Below are 20,140 nucleotides of genomic sequence, written 5' to 3' on the forward strand. Positions count from 1 at the left end.
TGCCTCTGGCGTCACATAGCAGTCTTATGTGTCCCTGTCTTCATGTGGTGTTTTCCTCCTCTTGTCAGGACACTGGTCATATTGGATTAGGGCCCACTCTCAGGACTTCACCTTAACTAATTACATCTGCAAAGACCCTCTTTCCAAATAAGATCATATTCATAGGCACTGGGTGTTAGGACTTTAACATATCTTTTGTGGGGACACAATTCAGTCCATAAGAACTGGTTAAGCTGAATCATGATCCATATAGCCTAGAAATGGGCCACAAATGGGAGGGAAGTCTTATCATTTTACTAAGCAAAATGCAAGCACTAATTGGAGTCCGGGCCAGTTGGAGAGCACATGGGAGGAGGGATGGGAGATTCCGGCTTGGTCACAGACTGAGCAGAACAGGCTTCTGGAAGGACAACATGTCCTGGCCCCGTGGCCGAGTGGTTAAGTTTGCGCGCTCCGCTGCAGGCGGCCCAGTGTTTCGTTGGTTCGAATCCTGGGCGCGGACATGGCACTGCTCATCAGACCACGCTGAGGCAGCATCCCACATGCCACAACTAGAAGAACCCACAACGAAGAATATACAACTATGTACCGGGGGACTTTGGGGAGAAAAAGGAAATAATAAAATCTTAAAAAAAAAAAAAAAAAAAGAATGTGAAACCCTCAGCACATTCAATGAGCTGTAGGAAGTATGAAACACATATTTGCTGTTTCATTGTTCTTTTCATCATCTCATTGGACATCCCTGATGCCACTGCCCCCTAGAGCTGCCACTTCTCTCCAGCGAGCCTGGCAGGCTGGGCTCCCACCATCTCTCCATCAAGCACTGTCCCATTGTGGTGGATATTCAGGTTTAAGCCTTTTCCAGAAAGCTTCATCTGGTCCTTCTGCCTCTAGCTCCTGTTCTCACACCATCCATCAACCCTTGCCAGAGAGCATAACCTCCAGGGGAGGGTCACTAATGCCCCAGGGTGTCCAAGCTTGCCAGGGTCACCATGTACCCGCTGGGCCCTCACGAGGCTGCCATGCAGCTTCCTCATCTGCTCTCGGCCACACAACATTGTCCCAAAGGCTCAACCTCTGACTACCTGGATCCAAGATTTACACGACATCTCTGGGAAAGTTGCTTTAGAGGCAGTTAGTTGGAAAGCAGTCTCAGAGAGAGTATTACGGCTTGAATTCTGTTGCTGTGGAAAGGCCTTGATTTAAAGACTTGCCAGAAAAATAACGATAGAAAGTTTTAGCATGAAGTGCTCGGGAAAGAAAGGAACACTAGAGAGGAGTGGTATCTGACACCCTCTCAAGCCACGAGCTGTGCTAGATATGCGTCCATTTTCTCTGATGACTCTCGCCACGATTAAGCCCAGCAGCTCAGGGACTCATCCTTATTTCATAAATGAGGAAACTGAGGCTCAAAAGCTGAGTGATGGGCCCAAGTTCCCCAATTTTAAGGAATAGAGTTTGGGCTCCACATGAGGACTTGTCCCAAAGCCCTTCTTGCCGAGAATTGACAACGGGCACTGGGCATGGCCAAGGCAGTGCATCTGGGTCTCCCCAAGGGTCCAGGTCAGAGCAGGGCGGCCTGGCTGGCCTTCAGTGCATCCATTCTAGCCTCCAGACTGGATGCTGCCAGCCTCCTATTGGGCCCAGCATCCCAGATCGCCCCCTGGAGGCCTGGCTGAGCTCCTGCAGGGGCCAGAGAAGCACTCTTTCCATAGTGGTGGGTCTGGGGTGGACCAGGTCCTTCGGATGAAATGTCAAATAACTAGACATTTTTCCACTACAGCCTCAAGTCATCCCACTACAGAAAAACACCCAACCTTGGCCATAAGAGGTTTTATCTTATTTTTTTCAATGGAAGAATCCCTGGACTCTACCTATTAGATGCCAATAACCTCTCACACTCAGATATAACAACCAAATATACTTTCAGATACTGTCAAATGTCCCCTGGCGGGGGCAAAATGGAATAAAGAGAACTGAACATTTTCTGAGCCTGTACTCGGTGCATATACACTTCTGTCCACCAATGAGGCACAAAGATAGTCCAGAGGATTTTTACCTCTAGATGTGCACTGTCCACAATAACAGCCACTAAGCCACACTTGGTTACTGAGCACTTGAAATGTGTCTGTGTGACTGAAGAACCAAATTTTAAAATTTATTTCATTTTGACTAATTTAATTTTTTTTCTGTTTTTTTTTGGTGAGGAAGATTCACCCTGAGCCAACATTTGCTGCTAATCCTCCTCTCTCTTTCTCTCTTTTTTTTTTTGCTTGAGGGAGATTAGCCCTGAGCTAGCATTGGTGGCAATCTTCCTCTGTTTTGTATGTGGGTTGGCACCACAGCATGGCTGATGAGTGGAGTAGGTCTGTGCCCAGGATCCGAACCTGCAAACCTGGGCTGCCGAAGTGGAGCACACGGAAATTTAACCACTTGGCCATGGGGCCAGCCTCCTCAACTAATTTAAATTTTAAAACTGAAGCAGTGTAAAGTATGTTTACTTGTTAAACACAACGTTTATTTTTTTAGAATTACATTTCATTTTAACTGTTTAAAATTTAGCATATGAACTGAGAAGTGCTGTAAGTGTAAAATTCACACCAGATTTCAAAGACTTAGTGCAAAAAAGAATGTAAAATTTCTTTCATTAGTAATTTTTAAATATTGATTACATGTTAAAGTGATAATATTTCGTATACATTGGGTTAAGTAAAACAAATCAAATTAATTTCACCTGCTGTTTTTTACTGTTTAAATATGACTCTAAAAAAACTTAAAATCGCATACATGGCTCAAATTCTATCTATTGATCAGTGCAACTCTGGAGGTTTTCCACAAGGGGTGCTGTTGCCCCTCAGGGGACATTTGGCCACATCTGGAAATACATTTGGTTATCACAACTGGGGAATAAAGTGCTACTAACATCTAATGGGTAGAGATCAGAGATGCTGCTAAACATCCTACAATGCACAGCACAGCCCCTCACAACAAACAATTACCTGTCCCCAAATGTCACTAGTGCCAAGTTGAGAAACCCCACCCTGAAGTATGAATTCCTTGAAGGAAAGGCCAGTAAGTCAGAGAGAGCTGAAGAGCCAGTTGGCAGTAGCTGAGAGAAAAAATTACAGCTGTTATTACATTTGGTTCTCCTGATTAACCATGGCCTTGGGTGTCATCAGCTGTCCCCAGAGGAAGAAAATGAAGCCCGGAGAAGAGAAACAACTTGCCCAGGATCCCCAAGCCAGAAAGTGGCAGAGCTGAGAGCTGAACTCAGACTCAACTCTGAGTGCCAGCCTGCCCCAGCTACAGGGTGCGGTTCTGCCCTCCTCCAAGTTGGTGCTGATACGAAAAGAGGCTGCCTGTGCTCCCCATCTAATAGCCCCATCACTCAGATCCGGGCAGTTACTATTTACATCAGCCATTATTGCTCCTGGGGGTTGAGCATTAACAAAAACCCTTTGAAAGGGACAGCCTGCTCAAAGAGAAACACTTGTGGGCACCTCACCCATCAAACGAGGCTGAGGAAATAAATGCAACACAATGAAATAAACCTGTCAGAGGAGGAACATTCAGATGCCTCAGAAGGCAAGAGGTAAGAACAAATGTGCCTGATATGGGATTGGCTCTGTTTAAAGAAAACATTATCAGACAGCTCGACTTGAATTGAGCCAGGGTACAATGGCCCAGCAGAAATGGAGCTGCTCATACATACTCGAGAAGAGCATCGTTTCTCAATAAACTGGGCGTGGGCACAGTGGCGAGAGTCACTTTCCTCTCACTGTCACCATGCATCCCTCTGCAACTCCTTATGGCACATGGTGCACCCTAGGGGGTAAGCATTATTATTCCCACTTAACAGATAAGAGAAGGAGATCTATATCCTTAACAGATCATTGCGTTTAAGGGAGTTGTCCAGGACAAACGGCAGACCTGGGATCATAGCCAGATCTACTCATTTCCTAAGCACAGACATGCTAGGTCAACTTCTTCCCCAACCTCAGACGACAGTTCAGTTATCACTTCCCCTGGCAAGCACTCCCTTAGATCCAGGTGTGTTTGTTTATTTTGAACACCATATACTTCTCCTTTGTGACCGCCACTCACAGTTGCAGGTGTACATTTATTTTGGTAGTTTTTTGACTAAGAGCTCTGTCTCCTCCCAGAAAGGCATAGGAATATATCTTCTTTAGTTCATTATTATATCCTTTGGTGCCCAGAACAGTGCCTGGCACATAGTAGGTACTTTGTAAGCATTATTAGAATGGATGAATGGATGAGTGGATAGATGGAGGGAGGGAGAGATGAGTGGGTGGATAGATGGGTGGGTGGGGTGGAGGGACTGCCAGTTCCTCTCTGGTGCACCTGGCCTAGAGGACCCACTGAGTGTAGGCCGCTCTCGCTCCCCTCCCACCCACCCAGGGCTCTAGTGATCACCTGTGGTGAGGAGGCAGAGTGGAGTCCCCGGGGTCACCTGGGCGCTGCCCATTGGTGCTGACCACAAGGAAGCCAGTCCCCAGGCAGCATGCAGAAGAGAAGGAGAGAAGAAACACACATGAAAACGTGCAGTACGGTGAACAAAACTGCAATTTTTGTGGCTCTGAAGAGCTCACGCTAGAACAAAAGAACATCATGATCTAACAAAACAGAGCCCGAAATAGATTTTCAAAAATGAAACAAGAACAAGAGTCACCATTTATCAAGCACCCACGACATGCCAGGTACTCTGCCAGGCACTTCGCATACAATATTTCCAAGACTTAGAACAACCCAGAAAGGTCAGTATTATTATAAATGACCCATCATCCTTCTACCCAGACGTCTTCTCCCCTAGTTGTCCCTTTCTTAGTAAATGATGCTGCCACCCATGTAGCCACGGAGTCTGGAAACCTAGGCATCATCCTTTACCCCTCTTTTTTACTCCCACTTCCAATCACTCAGCACGCCTTGTTAATTCTATTCCAGAAAAGTTCTTGAAGCTTCCCCCTTCTCTCCGACTTCATTTCCACTTGGTTCAAGCCACCCTCACGTTTCACTTGGGTTATGTAAGCAGCCTCCACTCTTGCCCCCTTTCAATCCATTCTCCACCCGTCGGTTGAAATGCGTCAGTGGCCCCATTGTTCTAAGGTAAACTTCAAACCCCCTCGCCCAGCTCACAGGCCCTCACTGAAGAGTCCCTTGCCTGCCTCTCCAGCCTCTCTCCACAACCACCACCACACTCTACCCTCTGCCCCAAGCACAATAAACTCATTTCCAGCATCAACAGTCCCCCACCTTCTTGGCTGTAGGCCTTACTTAGGCTTGTCACATTGTGTGGGCATACACCTTCCTGCCTCTTCACCTGATGACACCCTCTCATCCTGCAGGTGTCAGCTGAGAACTCCTTCTCTCTGGGAAGTCTTTCGTATCTCACTATGTATGGGACAGATGCCCCTCCTATGTCTTCCCATGACACCCTAGTGTTCTCTTCTCGTAGCAATAACCTCACCTGAGCTGCCTTCCCTCAATTCTGAACCTCCTTAAGGCAGTCACTGTGTCTCATTTACTAGTGCACTGCTGTGGCCTTGCCTCAAATATTTGTTGAATAAATGAATGAATGAGTGAAGGAATGATGAACCAGAAAATTGATATAACTTGCTCAAGGTCACAGAACCAGTAACTGACAGAGACAGTCATCAAACCCTGTTTTGCATGACTTTAATGCTCCTTCCCTTTCAAACCCACCACTTGTCTCTCTAAAGAAAATGAACAAAAGGCAGGAAGGTGCCCTATGCTTGGTCAAAGGCTGCACTGTCTCTCCAGCGATTCATCAATGAAACTGCCTCAAATCCTGATGCAAAATGCAGAGAAAAGTAGGGCATTCCAGACCAACTGATAAACAGGAAACACAAAACTTCAAAAATTTACACAAATACCAAGGTTGATCAACAGTCACGAAACGCTATAAACTAAACCATCAGTCAACACTAATCATAATTCACCTCCCTTAAAGGTATGGGGAACTTTGCCATTTTTGAAGCACATTCTCAGTCAGAGGTCAGCAAACTATGGCTGGCGGGCCAAGCCTAGCCTCCCACCGACTTTTCTGTGTATCCACAAGCTAAGAATGGTTTTTACGTTTTTAAATAGCTGGGAAAAAATAAAAAGAAGAGTAATATCTTGTGACACATGAAAATTATATAAAATTCCAAAGTCAGTGTCTATAAATAAAGTTTTATTGGAACACAGCCATGTTCATTTTATAGGGATTATCTACGGCTGCTTTTGCGCTGCAACGACAAAGTTGAGTAATTGTGACACAGACCATATGGCTGGCAAAGCTGAAAACATTTACTATCTGGCCCTTTACAGAAAAGTTTGCCAACCCCTGTTCTGAGTGGCTATTTTTACTAATTTTTTTCCCACCCTTTTGAGGTAGGCAAGATGAGGACTGTTGGCCTCACACATCAGGAAAAGAAATAGAAGGCTTGAGAGAAGAGATGGCTCCTGTGTTCTTACCTGGCCTCTTTTGGCAGCCTCCACCTGTTCCATGCTCCTGTGTTCCACCCCTGTTCTTGCCTCAGTCCCCCTTTTCTAAGCTGTAATTAGGGTGGCCTTAGTGACAAAGGCAGTCTGTTTAAGCTCCTCCAAGGGCTCCCACCGTCTCAGGACAAGGTTCATGTACACACTATGGGGCCACACAGAGTCCCTAGTGTTCTGCTCTTGCTTACCGCTTCAGCCTCACTTCTGATCACTCCTAGCTTCCTCCGGTCGCATCTGCATTCTAGCCATTGTTCCTTTCCTTGTCCCATTCAAGTTCAGTGGCAAGCTCTCTTGCCCCCAGTGATTTGCACATGCTGCTTTCTCAGCTCAGAAAACCTCTCTGTCTTACTCTCCAACCTGGTTCAATATGATTATTGTCACTCTTCTTTCAAAACTTGTCTCAGTTCTTTCAAAACATATCTGAGAATGCGTACCCTAAATTGATTTGTTTCCCTTCTCTGTGCTCCCACAGCATCCTGAATTTACCCTCATCATAGGCCTTATCATACTGTATTGATACAATTTATCTATTTGTTGGCTCCCCCGCTAGCCAGAACCTGTTGAGTGCTTATTATAAGCCAGGCATTCCACTAAGCACTTTATATGTAATAACTCATGAAATTCTTACATTGGCCCCATGAAGTAAGTGGTTATTGTCATTGATTCATAGATGGGGAAACTGAGACACAGAGCAGTTAACTACCTTTTCCAGCCTAGAACCAAAGACTGTGCAAATCCAAAGATGATGTTCTTAACCTCTAGGGACTGAGGGACCATATATCAATACTAAGTTGCACTCAATAAATGTTTATTGAAAAGTAAGTGAATACATGAAATTCTGGTTTGGCATTTTTTACTTACTGGCTGTGTCACTTGGAAAGTTACATACATTTCTAAGTTTCAATTTCTCTATCTATAAAATGAGGATAATAATAAGCATTTCATGATGTTCTTTTAAGGATCAAATGGAAAACAGTTAAAGCCTCAGTTCAGCCGGCAGGTCCAGAGGAGGTGCCTCCCCACCCTACCACCTACATTACAACTCTGCTTAGCAGGAATGCTCAGTGATGAGGGGTAGGAACAGTGGTACAGCTGGACAGGGGCAGGGATGGGGAGAGGTTTTTCTAGTGGGTGGGGCAGCAGAAGATAAGTGATCGATCATGGGTCTCACCAGGACTCAAAGGGAGGTAGAAATCCAAAAAGGACTCAAATGTCTCATGCTAGAGATGACTAGTGTTTACCAATGCCTCGCTCATCTCTCCTTCTTAGACACACGGAAGAATTCGAGTCTCATCAAGGCCATGTAAGTGGAAGCGACATGCGTCATTTCCAAGTGAGATATTTAAGATCCAGATTACTATGTTCATACTTTCTCTTCCCCTGCTATGGAGTACTTTGAAGCCACATACATTCTGGATGGCATACAACAAAGAAACCTTTGTGGTATTAAACTACTGAGATTTGGATATTAATTTTTTTGCAGCAAAAGCTAGCCTATCCTGACTAATCCAGCAGAAGAAAAGGTGGTAGTCCCTTGCTCTCCCCTCTATCACCTGGTCCCCCATCACATGGCTTTTTTAATGGAGGATTCATGACCCTGTTCTCTTCACAGTTTCTAGGACCTGTCCATACATATATATACCACCCCATAAAGAAAACACTGAGACCATGCAAAGAAGAAGGAGGTCAGCGTACTAGATGCCTCAGACTTCTTTTCTGACTTTTATTCCCTTCTAAAGCAAGGAAAGATGAGTATATAGAGATACTGATTGGCTAAAGATGGCATTGGAGCAGATAAGGTTGAAGAAAAACTAATTTCTTGGCTTATTAACTTCAGCATGTTGTGGAAGTGTAGAAAGCCAAGGGCTTGTTGAGGCACCTCACATTCTGCCCCAGATCCCAGGACTTAGCTGGGACACCGCCGAGGATAGGACAAGGACCCATCACACCCGACAGATTCCACAATCAACTATTACTGGAAAAGAGGCATGGGAAGGAGTTAACAAATAAGAGACAGGGCACCCTAACAGTGGCCTAGAGAATCCCACTCAATCTATGGTTGTGACAAGATTCAAAATGGTGCCATGGAAATGCCAGGAGTGCTGGAGTTAGATTTGAGCTACAATTCTGAGGGACCTTGAGCTCTTTGTTTAACCCTTCTGAGCCTACACTGTTTCCTTTCTTGAGTAAGGCTAATAATGATGACCACTATTCATTTAGTGCATAATACATGCCATGTTTTACTTCTGTCATTGCACTGTAAACTCATTTCACATACATAGCCCTGTGACTGGCACACAATAAGTGGTTAATTTTTGCTAATCCTCTCCAACTTTGACACTACATTGAAACCCGAAAACCCCATCAGAGAAGGCTCTAATGAAGCTTTACTCTTTTTATTTCTAACTCTTATCTTCAGTCTACCCCAATTTTCCCCCTTCCCTGATCCCCAATTTTAAAAGGCTTCCTATTCCTTTTGTAAGATGCAACTGCTTTGGAACAACAGATTTGAGCTAAAGTCAATCAGGTGTCTCAGGTCAGTAGATAATTCTCATTTCTAGTTTAGAGGGATGAACTGGGACTCCCCAAGGACACGTTTGAAGGACAAGAGTTGGTCTTGGCTTTTGTTTTCCTGGACTCTATTGCATCAGCTTTGTCTTCCTGAGTGGAGTGTGGAGAGTATTTGTGTGGGCGGTGGGGGGAAGTTTGAGCAAATGTAGAGAGTAGAGGGTAGGCAAAGGACAGAAGAAGACTAGAGAGATGGACCAGCCGTTGTAGCAAGAAAAATATTGAAGAAATGGTTGAGATATTTGAAGGTCATCTTTACTATCATTATTTCACGGGGTACTTATGACACAATCCTCTTCCTCCATCTTGTCACAAAACCTTCAGGAAAATCCACATTATTCCACTGGCATTTTAGGGCCTAGAAGACTCTGGACCAGAGCAAAGGGGCCAAGGGTCCAGGAGACCTTGTTACACTTAAGTAATTCTGAGAACCCCCAGCAGGGACAATTTATCTCATTGGGCTTGGCTAGGGAAGAACAGCACTACCCAACCTCAACCCCCAAACACACACCCTGGGCTTTCCCCTCTGAAAGTCTGGCAGGATTTCTAAGGATGGAACAATAACCAAGAGTTTTTGATAGACTGGCTTGCTATAGTCTTGCCTCTCACAAGTGATCCTTCATTACAGCCCCTACTCCAGCTGCATAGCTGGATTTGGGCATCCTGGGGTTCTGGGTCTCTCCTGAAATTGCTGGGCAGATGATGAGAAAGGAAAAGTGCCATAGTCAAAAGCTAGCAAGTACATGAGCAAAATTCTATACTCAGTCAATAAAAATATATTATTGCTATTTAGGGTCTCATCTAAGCACAACAACCTATAGGAGAAGAGGTTAAATGCTGAAAGCTGAGGCCAGCATCGTTCCTGTCCCCTCTCAGTTTCCGCACTTTGAATCTAGCCTGAGTCCATTTGATAAATGCCTGATTTGTAGAATTGTATGAGAAGTGACTAGAGTCCAGGCTTTGGCTTTCTTCCTTAGAGAAGAGCAGAGAGAGGATATGTACTTAGTAGGCCTGGGTCTCCAGGTCTCATATCAAAGAAAGTCTAGAAGAAGGAAGGAAGGAAGCTCAAGGTGTTTATCATCTGTTACTTCTTGACTTTTTACATGCAATATCAAATAATCAGGAGAAAGAACTAATGATCTTAAGCCTAAAAGTGAAGTGATAGACTCATAGAGGTTGTGACTTGTGTGAGGTCAAATGGTTAAGTTTTGGGCACGGGATTTGAATCCAGGTGAGTCTTATTCCCCATTATTCCATGCAACCCCTCAAGGCAGCTTTATATAAGACAGAACCTTCCATATAGAATTCCATCAATGGAGGAAGAGAAGGCAGGCAGTGGGCATTTCCTATCTGATAGCAGACAATTCCTATATCTCGCTTGGCTTCTCACACCACCTGTAGCATGTTATTCTTATGGATAAGGGAGCTGTGGACACATCACTCTCCTTCTCAGCCCCAGTCTTAGCATGTGTAAAATGAGGGCATCTCACTGGAGAATGGCTATTTATTGTTCCTGCCAGTCTCTGCAGGGGTGAGAATCCATTATGAAGAGAGGAAAGAAAATGTTGGATGAAATGCTCTACCTCAGGCTCAGTCATTATAAAAAGAAGCGACATTTACAAAAGATCATCACCCATACCTCTTGCCTGTTGCCAGCGGGACAGTGGTTTTAGTCCATCACTGCCACCAGGCGGCATGGAACTACTGGTGACACTGGACCCTCATCTCATGCTTCATGGCTCTGGAGTTCAGCTTTCAGCACCTTCTCTGAAGGGGTTGTTTTACTGGGATCGTTAGAGAGTGTTTACTAGATTAAAACTGTGGCTGTCTTCTGCAAAGCAACTCTGCAAATGGCTTTATGGGTTTCTGGATTTATTTTGTCTCAGTGACTCGGCTCAGTTTGCAAATCAAATCAAAGCTGATTTTTCTAACTGCCACTTGGGCACACCCAGCCGGAGTCTGCAGAGCCAGCTGTGTTCCCTTGATGGCTGATGCTGGAGATGGGAGTGCTACTGCCTGCTGGTGGGCAGAGAAGTTCCAAGGGGGAGAAGGCAGACAAGCAAGTACCTGCCTGACTCTAATCTGGGTGGAGGAGCAAGTCAGAGGAAGCAAATTTTATTTTCTGGAAGGAGAAAAGCAGACGGGATCTATGTGGTCTCAAAGACTGAATGGCAGGAATCACAGGGAGCCAATTTGTACTCATGATATTGAGCTGCCTCCAACTGAAGTGTCCAATGGTAGAAGGAACTCCCTGGGAGTTGTGAGGTCCCTGTCACAGCAATTACCCAAGCAGAGCCTAGTTGGCCTTTTCATTAGTGGGGGTTGTAGTTCACATAATTGATCCCTACCTCTATCACTTTTACTCCTACCTTCCAAGAGAACAGTTCTGACAAGTAGCTTGTATTTGAAACGATGGTGCCATGGAAGAATGACTTGTTAGCCAGCCAGTCATCCATCCATCTACCCATCCCTCTATCTATCCACTGAGTCATCCGTTGATTGATTGATTGATTGATTGATCGATCTATCTATTCATTTATTTGTTCACTTGTTCATTCAGTATATTTTATTGAGCACCAATGTATGCTAGGATCTGGGGACACAAAAGTGCTCAAAATAGGCGCATTCCTTTCACTTACTTCACTTAGAATCTAGCTGGGAGATAGATATTAAACATGTAAGGAACAAAAATATATCTATATTTGCAAATCATGATGAATGATATGAAAAAAAGTGCAAGTATTATGAGAGTGGAAAATATTGGGAAGATACATTAGATTGGAGGTCAGAATGGTCCTTCTGAGGAAGTGGGATTTAAGCTGCAGTCTGAAAGATGTATATCTGTTAAGTAGACACATATGGTAGCCAGATGATTTCAGGCAGAGGGGGCAGATGAGCAAAGGCACTGAGGTAGGAAGGAGCTTGATGTGTTTGAAGAATTGAAAGACCAGCGTGTTGGAGTGTAGTGAATAAGAGGATAGAAGCCTGGATGAGACTGGAGGGTAGGAAGGGGCCAGATCATGCAGGCAAGCCTAGTGGAGGCAGGGCCTGTGGGTAAGAGCAGGCAGCAAAGTAAATGAGTACATGAAGGGAGTCAGGGGAAGGCAGACAGGATAATCAGTGGGCAAGGGGGCTTAGATGGAACTGGAATTAGTTTCTGGAAGAGAAACTGACCAGTATGGTTCTAGAACTGAACCTCTAGGTCAGAAACCATTTTCCCTTGGCCTGCCCTGTCCCAATCAGAAGGGCATGAATTGAGAGACTCGGTACATCCTTGAGCAGCTGCAGCCCAGGGCATCTTCCACCAGATGGAATGATCATCTCCCAAGGAAAGGGTTGTCTTCTCTCCCACAGCACTTTGGAAGTCTAACTATCCCACCCCAAGTTTTCACACGATCCAGTTTCCCAAGGGTCACTTTTGAGCATGTTCAGCTTACATCTTCAACCTGGTGCCTAAATGGAGTCCATCCCCCATCTACCGAATGTAGGATAAACATTATTTAATGGGTCTAAGTGCACCTCCCTCTTAATGCCCTTTCTCACTGTTCCTGTTTTAACTATAAGACTAAACCTAATTTCTAAGTTGATCTTTTTTGCTCGCTGAATTTCTACTGCCTTCCCTTCAAAGTCCGAATAATGGTTTCCTGTTTCTAACCCAAAACTTAATGTTTGTTGACCAACTGGCTGCAGCTTTCTCTCTACAGCTCTGAGAAGATTCCCAGAGCCAGAGTTGTGCCAAGCAAAGGGCTTTTACAATTTTCTTTCAGCTCTTTTATTTGAGCAATTCAATTACCTTTTTGCTTTCCCACAACCCAGTGATGAAATACATCCCCTATATAATAGGAGCTCTGTATAGATGCTGTTGGTGCTACTTGCAAATCCCCTTTTCAGGTTGGTGTGCCACCCAACAGCTACTGTGAGTGTTGAAGCTAAGGGTTTACACCTGTGACTTCTCCAGAGACTTGTGCAAAGCTCAGGGGTACCATTTCCTCTGGAGCCACCCAAGAGATGGAGGGGAGAGGTGAGGGTGAGGGAAGGGGGAAGTGCAAAGACTGCTTGTTATGGGGGAGGAGGTAGAAACCCTGGTCTTCTTGCCTCGGGCAGTATGACTTTGGAGAAATTTACACTCCACCCTGGGTTTAGCCTAGGCTTGACTTTATCTGAGGAAAGTTTCTTGCTCAGCCTTTTCTCATTCCCCATCCCACTTTCCTCTCTCACAGATTTCTTCTGAGAACCCTCCCTCAGTACATCACATGCACCCAAATCCTTGCCTCAGGATCTGCATCTAGAGAACCTGTCTTAAGAGGAGCTCCCATTAGTTTTTACCTGCTCCTTGATAAACTCTACGTCCCCATTATGGTTGAACTCATGTTCTGACTCCTCTAAATCTCCAGTCAAAGTTAATAATAGCCAACCCCTGACTGAGGAATAACGTAAAAAAAAATGCGAATCTGGGGCAGTGACCCCAAGTGATCATCGATGAAAAGGAATGCCTTCAGAGCTTTTCAGATAAGCCTGTCCTGATCCTAGAATTAACCCCTGTACTAGCAAATACCAAACTCCCACTCCGTAGTCTCTTAGCCATGCCTTCAATCTGAGGTCCTGCCCAGGCTCTGTAAGTAAATACTGCCCCCTGGTGGTATGTGAGCCCACCCACTAGATCCTCTCCAAACTCAAGGTACTTGGCTCCTCCTCTGGGGCTTGGGCTGGGGGCTAGGGAGCTGACTCTTCTCAGAGCTTGAGGTCCTGAGTCAGCTGGCCTCCCAAATCTCACCCCTGCTCTAGGCACTATGTGATTCCCAGTGTTAGCTGTGAAGGGATGGGGAGCCACAAAGTCTCCTACACTGCACCAGTCCCAGAGGAGCAGAGCTCCAGACAATGGCCAGGAACACACATGCCATTACTGTCTGGGGCTTTGGCACTGTTACTGTCAGTCCCCATTCAGTATATTTCATTTCTCTTTGGAAGCACTGATCACAATCATAACTCCACCATTATCTGTAACAATCATTCACTTAATGTCTGTTTCCACACTAGACTCCTTGAGGACAGGAAGCACGACTTCTGGTTCACCATGAACACCCCAGTTCCTTCCAAGGTGCCTGGCTCATAGACGCTCAATGAGTGAGCTGACTAAGCGGAGGAAATAATAGTAATCAATAACAACAAAATTTTTTTTCCAAAACACTTTGCAGTAAATAAAACACCTTTAAGTATATTGTATCATTTGATCCCCATAACAAACTGGGTGGTAAAGGTCTTATGTGCTGGAGAGGGCTTGCATCGGCTTACTGAGTCAGTTGTAAAACATTCGGGAATTTTTTGCAAGGCAGTTGTTAAACCATTGGTTATTTGAAATTGGACATAGTGGGGATATTTACACCCTGGAGATTGACAAAGACTACAAATAAGAGCTCTTCTTTTACAAAGAGCACGTTTGTCAGAAAGTCACTGGCAGTGGGTATATTAAAAAATACTCTGTGAATAGATAAAGAAGATATGGTGTGTGTGTATATATATATATATATATATATATATACAATGGAATACTACTCAGCCATAAAAAAGACAAAATTGTCCCATTCACAACAACATGGATGGACCTTGAGGGTATTATGTTAAGCGAAATAAGTCAGACAGAGAAAGACAAACACCATATGATTTCACTCATATGTGAAAGATAAACAAAAACATGGACGAAGAGAACAGATTAGTGGTTACCAGAGGGGAAAGGGGTTGAGACTGAGCACAGAGGTAAAGGGGAACATTTATAAAGTGACTGACAAATAATAAAGTACAACTGAAATTTCACAATGTTATAAACTATTGTGACCTCAATAAAAAAACCCGAAAAAATAAATAAATAAAAGAAATACAACACAGAAACTTGGATAATAAAAAAAAATATTCCATGAATAGGTACATAAGGATCACTTTAAATATGGTGCCGTTGAGTTTGAGGAAGATTGAGTGAGACCCTCAAAATCTCTGAGCCTTGCTGGAGTGAGATGCTGACGCCAAATGCATTTACTCATTTCAGCAGGTATTTTTGACTGCCAACTATATGCCAGGAGCCACCGGCCATGGCAAAATGTGACTGGCAAATTAGTGGTTCATTAAGACCAAGCAGCTCCTCTCAAACAGCAGTGCTGGGGCTTGCCCCAGGAGGCCCAGCCATGCTCAGGCCCCAGAACCATGACTGGATCAGCAGCTGATGCTCCACCATGATGTAGGGTCCAGAACTGTCCTGCTGCAACAGACCCAGCATCTGGTGTGTGGGGATGGTCCTCTGTGTTTACCCCTTGCCCAGCGCTCCTTCCACACAACATGCAGCTCCTCTGCCTGAGGCAGCCTCACTCAGTTTGTGGAAAGAACAGGAGCCAAATCTGGTCCTCAGCTCACTGCCAAGGCCCCCTCTGGCAGGGCTGGTTCATGCTCCTTGCACACTCTTACAAAGCTATTGGGTCACACTGAATGGTGAAGGAGCAGAGGCCTCAATGGGAACCACAGGGACACTGCCCCAACTGCCTGGGTCCAGCTATGGGTTAAACTGTGTCCCCCTAAGTTCATATGTTGAAGTCCTAACCCCCAGCACCTCAGAATGTGACCTTATTGGGTAATAGGGTCCTTGCAGATGTAATTAGTTAAGTTAGGATGGAGTCATACTGGAGTACAATGGCATCTAATCTGACATGACCAGTGTCCTTATAAAAAGGGAAAATTTGGATACAAACACACACACAGGAAGAACGCCATGTGAAGTTGAAGGCAGAGATCAAGATGATACTTCTACAAGCCAAGGAACGCCAAAGATGGCCAGAAACCACCAAAAGCTAGAGGAAAGTCATGGGACAGATCCCTCCCTCACAGCCCTTGAAGGAACCAGCCCTGCTGACACCTTGACCTTGGACTTCTAGCCTCCACAACTATGAGATCATGAATTTTGTTGTTTAAGCCACTCAGTTTGTGGCACTTTGGTATACCAGCCATAGCGAATTAAAACAGGTCCCTTACTTTGCAAATATTCAAACTGGGCAGCACTACATTAGAGCTTGGGTGACTAACAGTGACATTACAGGCAAACAAGGTTAGAGGCACATGCTGGAGCCAGGTGTAGTATCTAATAGAAAATGCACTGGGCTTCATGTCAGGTCAAAAGGACCCTGAATGAGTGCTCAGGGCTGTTCCATTCTGAGCGGCACCCTCCAGTTCTGTGGGACCCACTCAGGTGACCACAGACACTGCTTGGAATCATGAGGCTCAGGGACAGGACATCAGCAAATTGCTTCATCACCAGATCACTAGCCTCAAGCCTGCACATATGATCACACTCCAGGAGCTGGAAGACCCATGAGGAAGGTGCCACCATGAGAGAGTGGTGGAGGAGCTTGGAGGGAGACAGATGGCCCCTGGAATCTGCCACTGGGACTTTATGCCACCCCGATGGTGGTGGGATTCCCAGAACAGTATTTTCCTCTATTAAAAGGAATAGTGTTTTAAGCAAACCCACGAAGAGGGAAATTTGATACATGTAGTTGGGAAAGGGATGGGTCAAATACTGATGCCTGGCCTTAGATCCTTGATCCAAAGTCCTCATGGGCACTGCACAGATTTAGATAGAGCTTGCCTTTAATCAACCCTGGATGCTCCAAGGGTAATGCCAGGCACAGAGTAGACACTAACCGAAGACAGGTTTCCTTCTCTTTCCCTTTTCTCTTCAGTTACCAAGCATCCTTCTTGCCTGATGTAGTACCGAGAGAGGATAACTCCCTGACTGTGGCAGACTGGAATTCTGCATTATCCAGCTCTCTGACCCATTCCCAAGTGCTACCAGAGCCCTGATTCTCTGGGACAGCCCTCACTGAGCGGAAAAACAAGGGTGTGGATGCTTGGAATCCACGTCTGCCTCTGACTCCTCCGAGCCCTGCCTGGGTTTGGCTAGCTGAGCATTCATCTTCATCCATGAGTTCCTGTCCTTTCATACACCCTGCATGTGCACACACTCCGCTAAAGGAAGACTGTAACCTAATGGTCAAAAGAGGAGAAATCCTTATGCTAAGGAGAGGGAGAGAGCTCTTCTGCTCTAGTTCTTTAAAGACCACTGCAATTCTCCTGCAGATCAGCAACTCTGGAGAAGCGCGACATGGTGGGCTTCTATGTCTACAAGGACAGCGTGTCTTGAAATCACCAGGAAAGTACGGTTTTAAATATTCTCTCTTGAAGTCCCCACATGTACCTATTGCCTGTCTAGTCACATGTTCCCAACCCTTAGTTCACAAACTACTCTTTAGGGGGCTTTATGTCCTAGAGGGTGTCCTTAGCCTCCCACATACCTCAAGGAGGGCAGAGATATCACGTCAACCCTTCCCTGGTCTAGAGGTCAGGAGCTATAGGGGAGCCAAGCAGCCCCATCATGGAGAAGCTTTCTCCGTAAGTTCCCTTCCCCTCTGGCTGCCTGTTTAAGCAGGATGCTGCAGACACCCAGCTGTCCCGCTCGCAGTCCAGAGCACTATCCAATTGATGATGTTCTTCCTTCTAGATTATCTGTTTTCTTCAGTGGCAATGTCTGCCAAGGCCTGTGATTTGTATCACTTTTGTTTGCGGGCCATTAATTCTCCTTGTCTCACAAAGAGTATTTTATCTCTTTCTGTCCAGCAGCTTGAGTTTCTGAGAGGGGGCAAGTTAGGGACGTGCCAGCCTCTCATGACTTATGTGAAATCAGGGTGAGTTCTTATCACAGTTAGCCCTTAGTGCTTCTGTCTTCTCCTTCCTCCTGCATCTTCCCTATTCTGCCTGCATATGGATCTGATTTTCTTCAAAGTTATAAGAGCCATGCGTGACAGGTCTTGGTGCATGTTTTGTCAAATAGCTTTAGATCTCTCTCTCTACGTGTTTTCTCCTCCTCCCACCTGTGTGTTTTCCTCTGTATTTGTGTGCATGTGTGTATATATTCACATATGTATATACATACTTGGGTCATCGCGTTTGTTTATAGTTTATACATCTGATTATATGCCTACTTATATTTACAATTGTGATCTCCATGGAAGCAACCTATGAAACTATATATGCTATCAGTAAATTCAGGGAACAGACTAGAATTGCCCGATTTTGGTATGTTTATATGATGAGGATAGTTGTTAAAAATATCAATTCTATAACAAAAAGATAAACCTGATTTCTAACTATTCAACCTTGTAATAGGGTAAATGATAACAAACCATTCATTGATTTTTTTTTAAAGAGTAATAAACAGAAACATGTACCAATTGAAAGAGCCAGGAAATTCAATTATAATTAGGAAAACAAAAAGTGATGAGCCTGAACAATGCTGCCTTAGTTTTTGGGATAAGTGTTGAAAATGCCAACTACAAAACAATGCAGTGTTTGTTTTCTCATTATTGAAGACACCAAAACTAATCACCTCATTTTTGAAAGCTATGCATCAATTGAATAAAGCACAAAACCCAGAAGACAGATCTGATAGACAGGCTTTAAAAAATACCCACATAAACACAGACCTAAATGCAATGAAAATATATAGTAGAAGAATATTCGAGTACATTCATATTCACCACTCCATCTATTAATGCACCAGTTCATGTGTCTATCAATCCATCCATCCATCCATCTATTGATTGAACAAAAACGTTTTGAATCTTACTAAGCTTTCATAGTGTTAGTTATTAATGTATACCCTAGGTATATATTAATCCCTAGATGCAAATGACTGTAATATAAATTACAATTTTTTCTTATTGTCTTTAGTCATCACTGCCTAAATTTTCCCTTTGCAACTAGAGGGAGAAATACTTAAATAGTTGAAGAATGGCTGAAGACAGACAAGGACATGCCAACATACCTTTCGTAGCCAGACGAACACAGTTGATTTTGGTCTCCTGTGAACAAAAAAGTGATGCTCCAGTTAATTAGCTGTGGGTTTGGTTTGTTATATACATAAAAATTATACACATATATTTGTATATATATCCATGCATATATATTTTTAATTATAATTTTAAATTTGTCCTTTCCATTTTTCCCCTCAGTGGAATCACCTTCTAATTCTATTTCTTCATTTCTCTTCAGGTTAGATGGATAATTTTTTCCTTTCACTTCCTGGCTCCCATCACCTCATAAGCTTCTTCCTCAGATGGAACCATTTCCTGAACATATCAGATACTGCCCAGCACAGAACAACTTTAAGACTAACACTAAGTGGGTACTCTGTGGCATGCAGTGTGCTTCCTTCAGTTGCATAGGTTAGTAGATGTAGATGGTACCATAGGCATCCTTGGGAAACTTTGTTATAAACAAATAAAGCCTCTATATGCACAGACTGAAACAGATGCTTGGCAATAGCCCAGTCAATACGAATGTCTAAGAATCAAACTGCAATGTTCATGTTCAAAAAGTCACTTTGGTCCTGAGATCTCTGGTGGTCCTCATGGTTTTCATGGATAACATTGTGTGTGTGTTTGTGTGGCAATAGAATCTTTGCTGGGTGAACTATCCAGTTATTGTTCGCTGTTCCTCAAGCGGACAGAATCCATGAATTTGTGATGTTGCTGGGCATGCAATAGAGTTACAGAAGAGTGAGCTTAGGAAGAGAATCAGCCTATTTCATCGGGATTGTCTCCCCGGAGATTCCTGGAACCGGTTGAAAATTCCAGTTGACTAAGTTATACCCTCAGCAACGTCTGAATGTAGTGTCGGAATGACAATAAAAGGCAAAGAATGCAAGTGTGTGAGTCCCAAGAATCTGATGTTTGTCTCGCTAATGCTCACTCATAAGGAACCACCGCATCTTGAAGGCACTTGTGTTAGTCAGGACAGAAAAGGTTATGCAGGAGTAATAAAACCCATGAACTTCAGTGACTAAAAACAGCAAAGGCTTACTTTCCACTCAGCCACATATCTAATGTAGGTGTGTGGCTGGGTCTGAGGGGGTTGTGTGGTGGTTTCGGAGATTCTCTACTCATTGTAGTCACTCAGAGACACAAGGCTGGAACCTCCACTTTAACACAAGGCTTCAGTGTTCATTTGAAGAGTC

General features: G+C 44.3%; 1 protein-coding gene across 17 annotated transcripts in view; it reads right to left on the reverse strand.

Annotated features, from left to right (window-relative positions):
* PTPRT (protein tyrosine phosphatase receptor type T) overlaps positions 1–20,140 on the reverse strand; it is a 1,024,383-nt gene that overhangs the window by 168,690 nt on the left and 835,553 nt on the right. For 9 of the 17 annotated variants that reach the window (XM_023626585.2, XM_070247922.1, XM_070247918.1 and 6 more), the window contains 2 exons: positions 18,950–18,986; positions 4,435–4,491 (listed from right to left, as the gene is read on the reverse strand). In XM_023626585.2, coding sequence (XP_023482353.1) covers positions 4,435–4,491; positions 18,950–18,986 — 94 coding nt within the window. The remainder of the gene's footprint in view (positions 1–4,434; positions 4,492–18,949; positions 18,987–20,140) is intronic. The other 8 variants (XM_070247923.1, XM_070247921.1, XM_023626594.2 and 5 more) reach the window with 1 other exon arrangement.

Source organism: Equus caballus, chromosome 22, assembly GCF_041296265.1.
Source record: "Equus caballus isolate H_3958 breed thoroughbred chromosome 22, TB-T2T, whole genome shotgun sequence".
In the NCBI taxonomy this organism is placed as follows: Eukaryota; Metazoa; Chordata; class Mammalia; order Perissodactyla; family Equidae; genus Equus; species Equus caballus.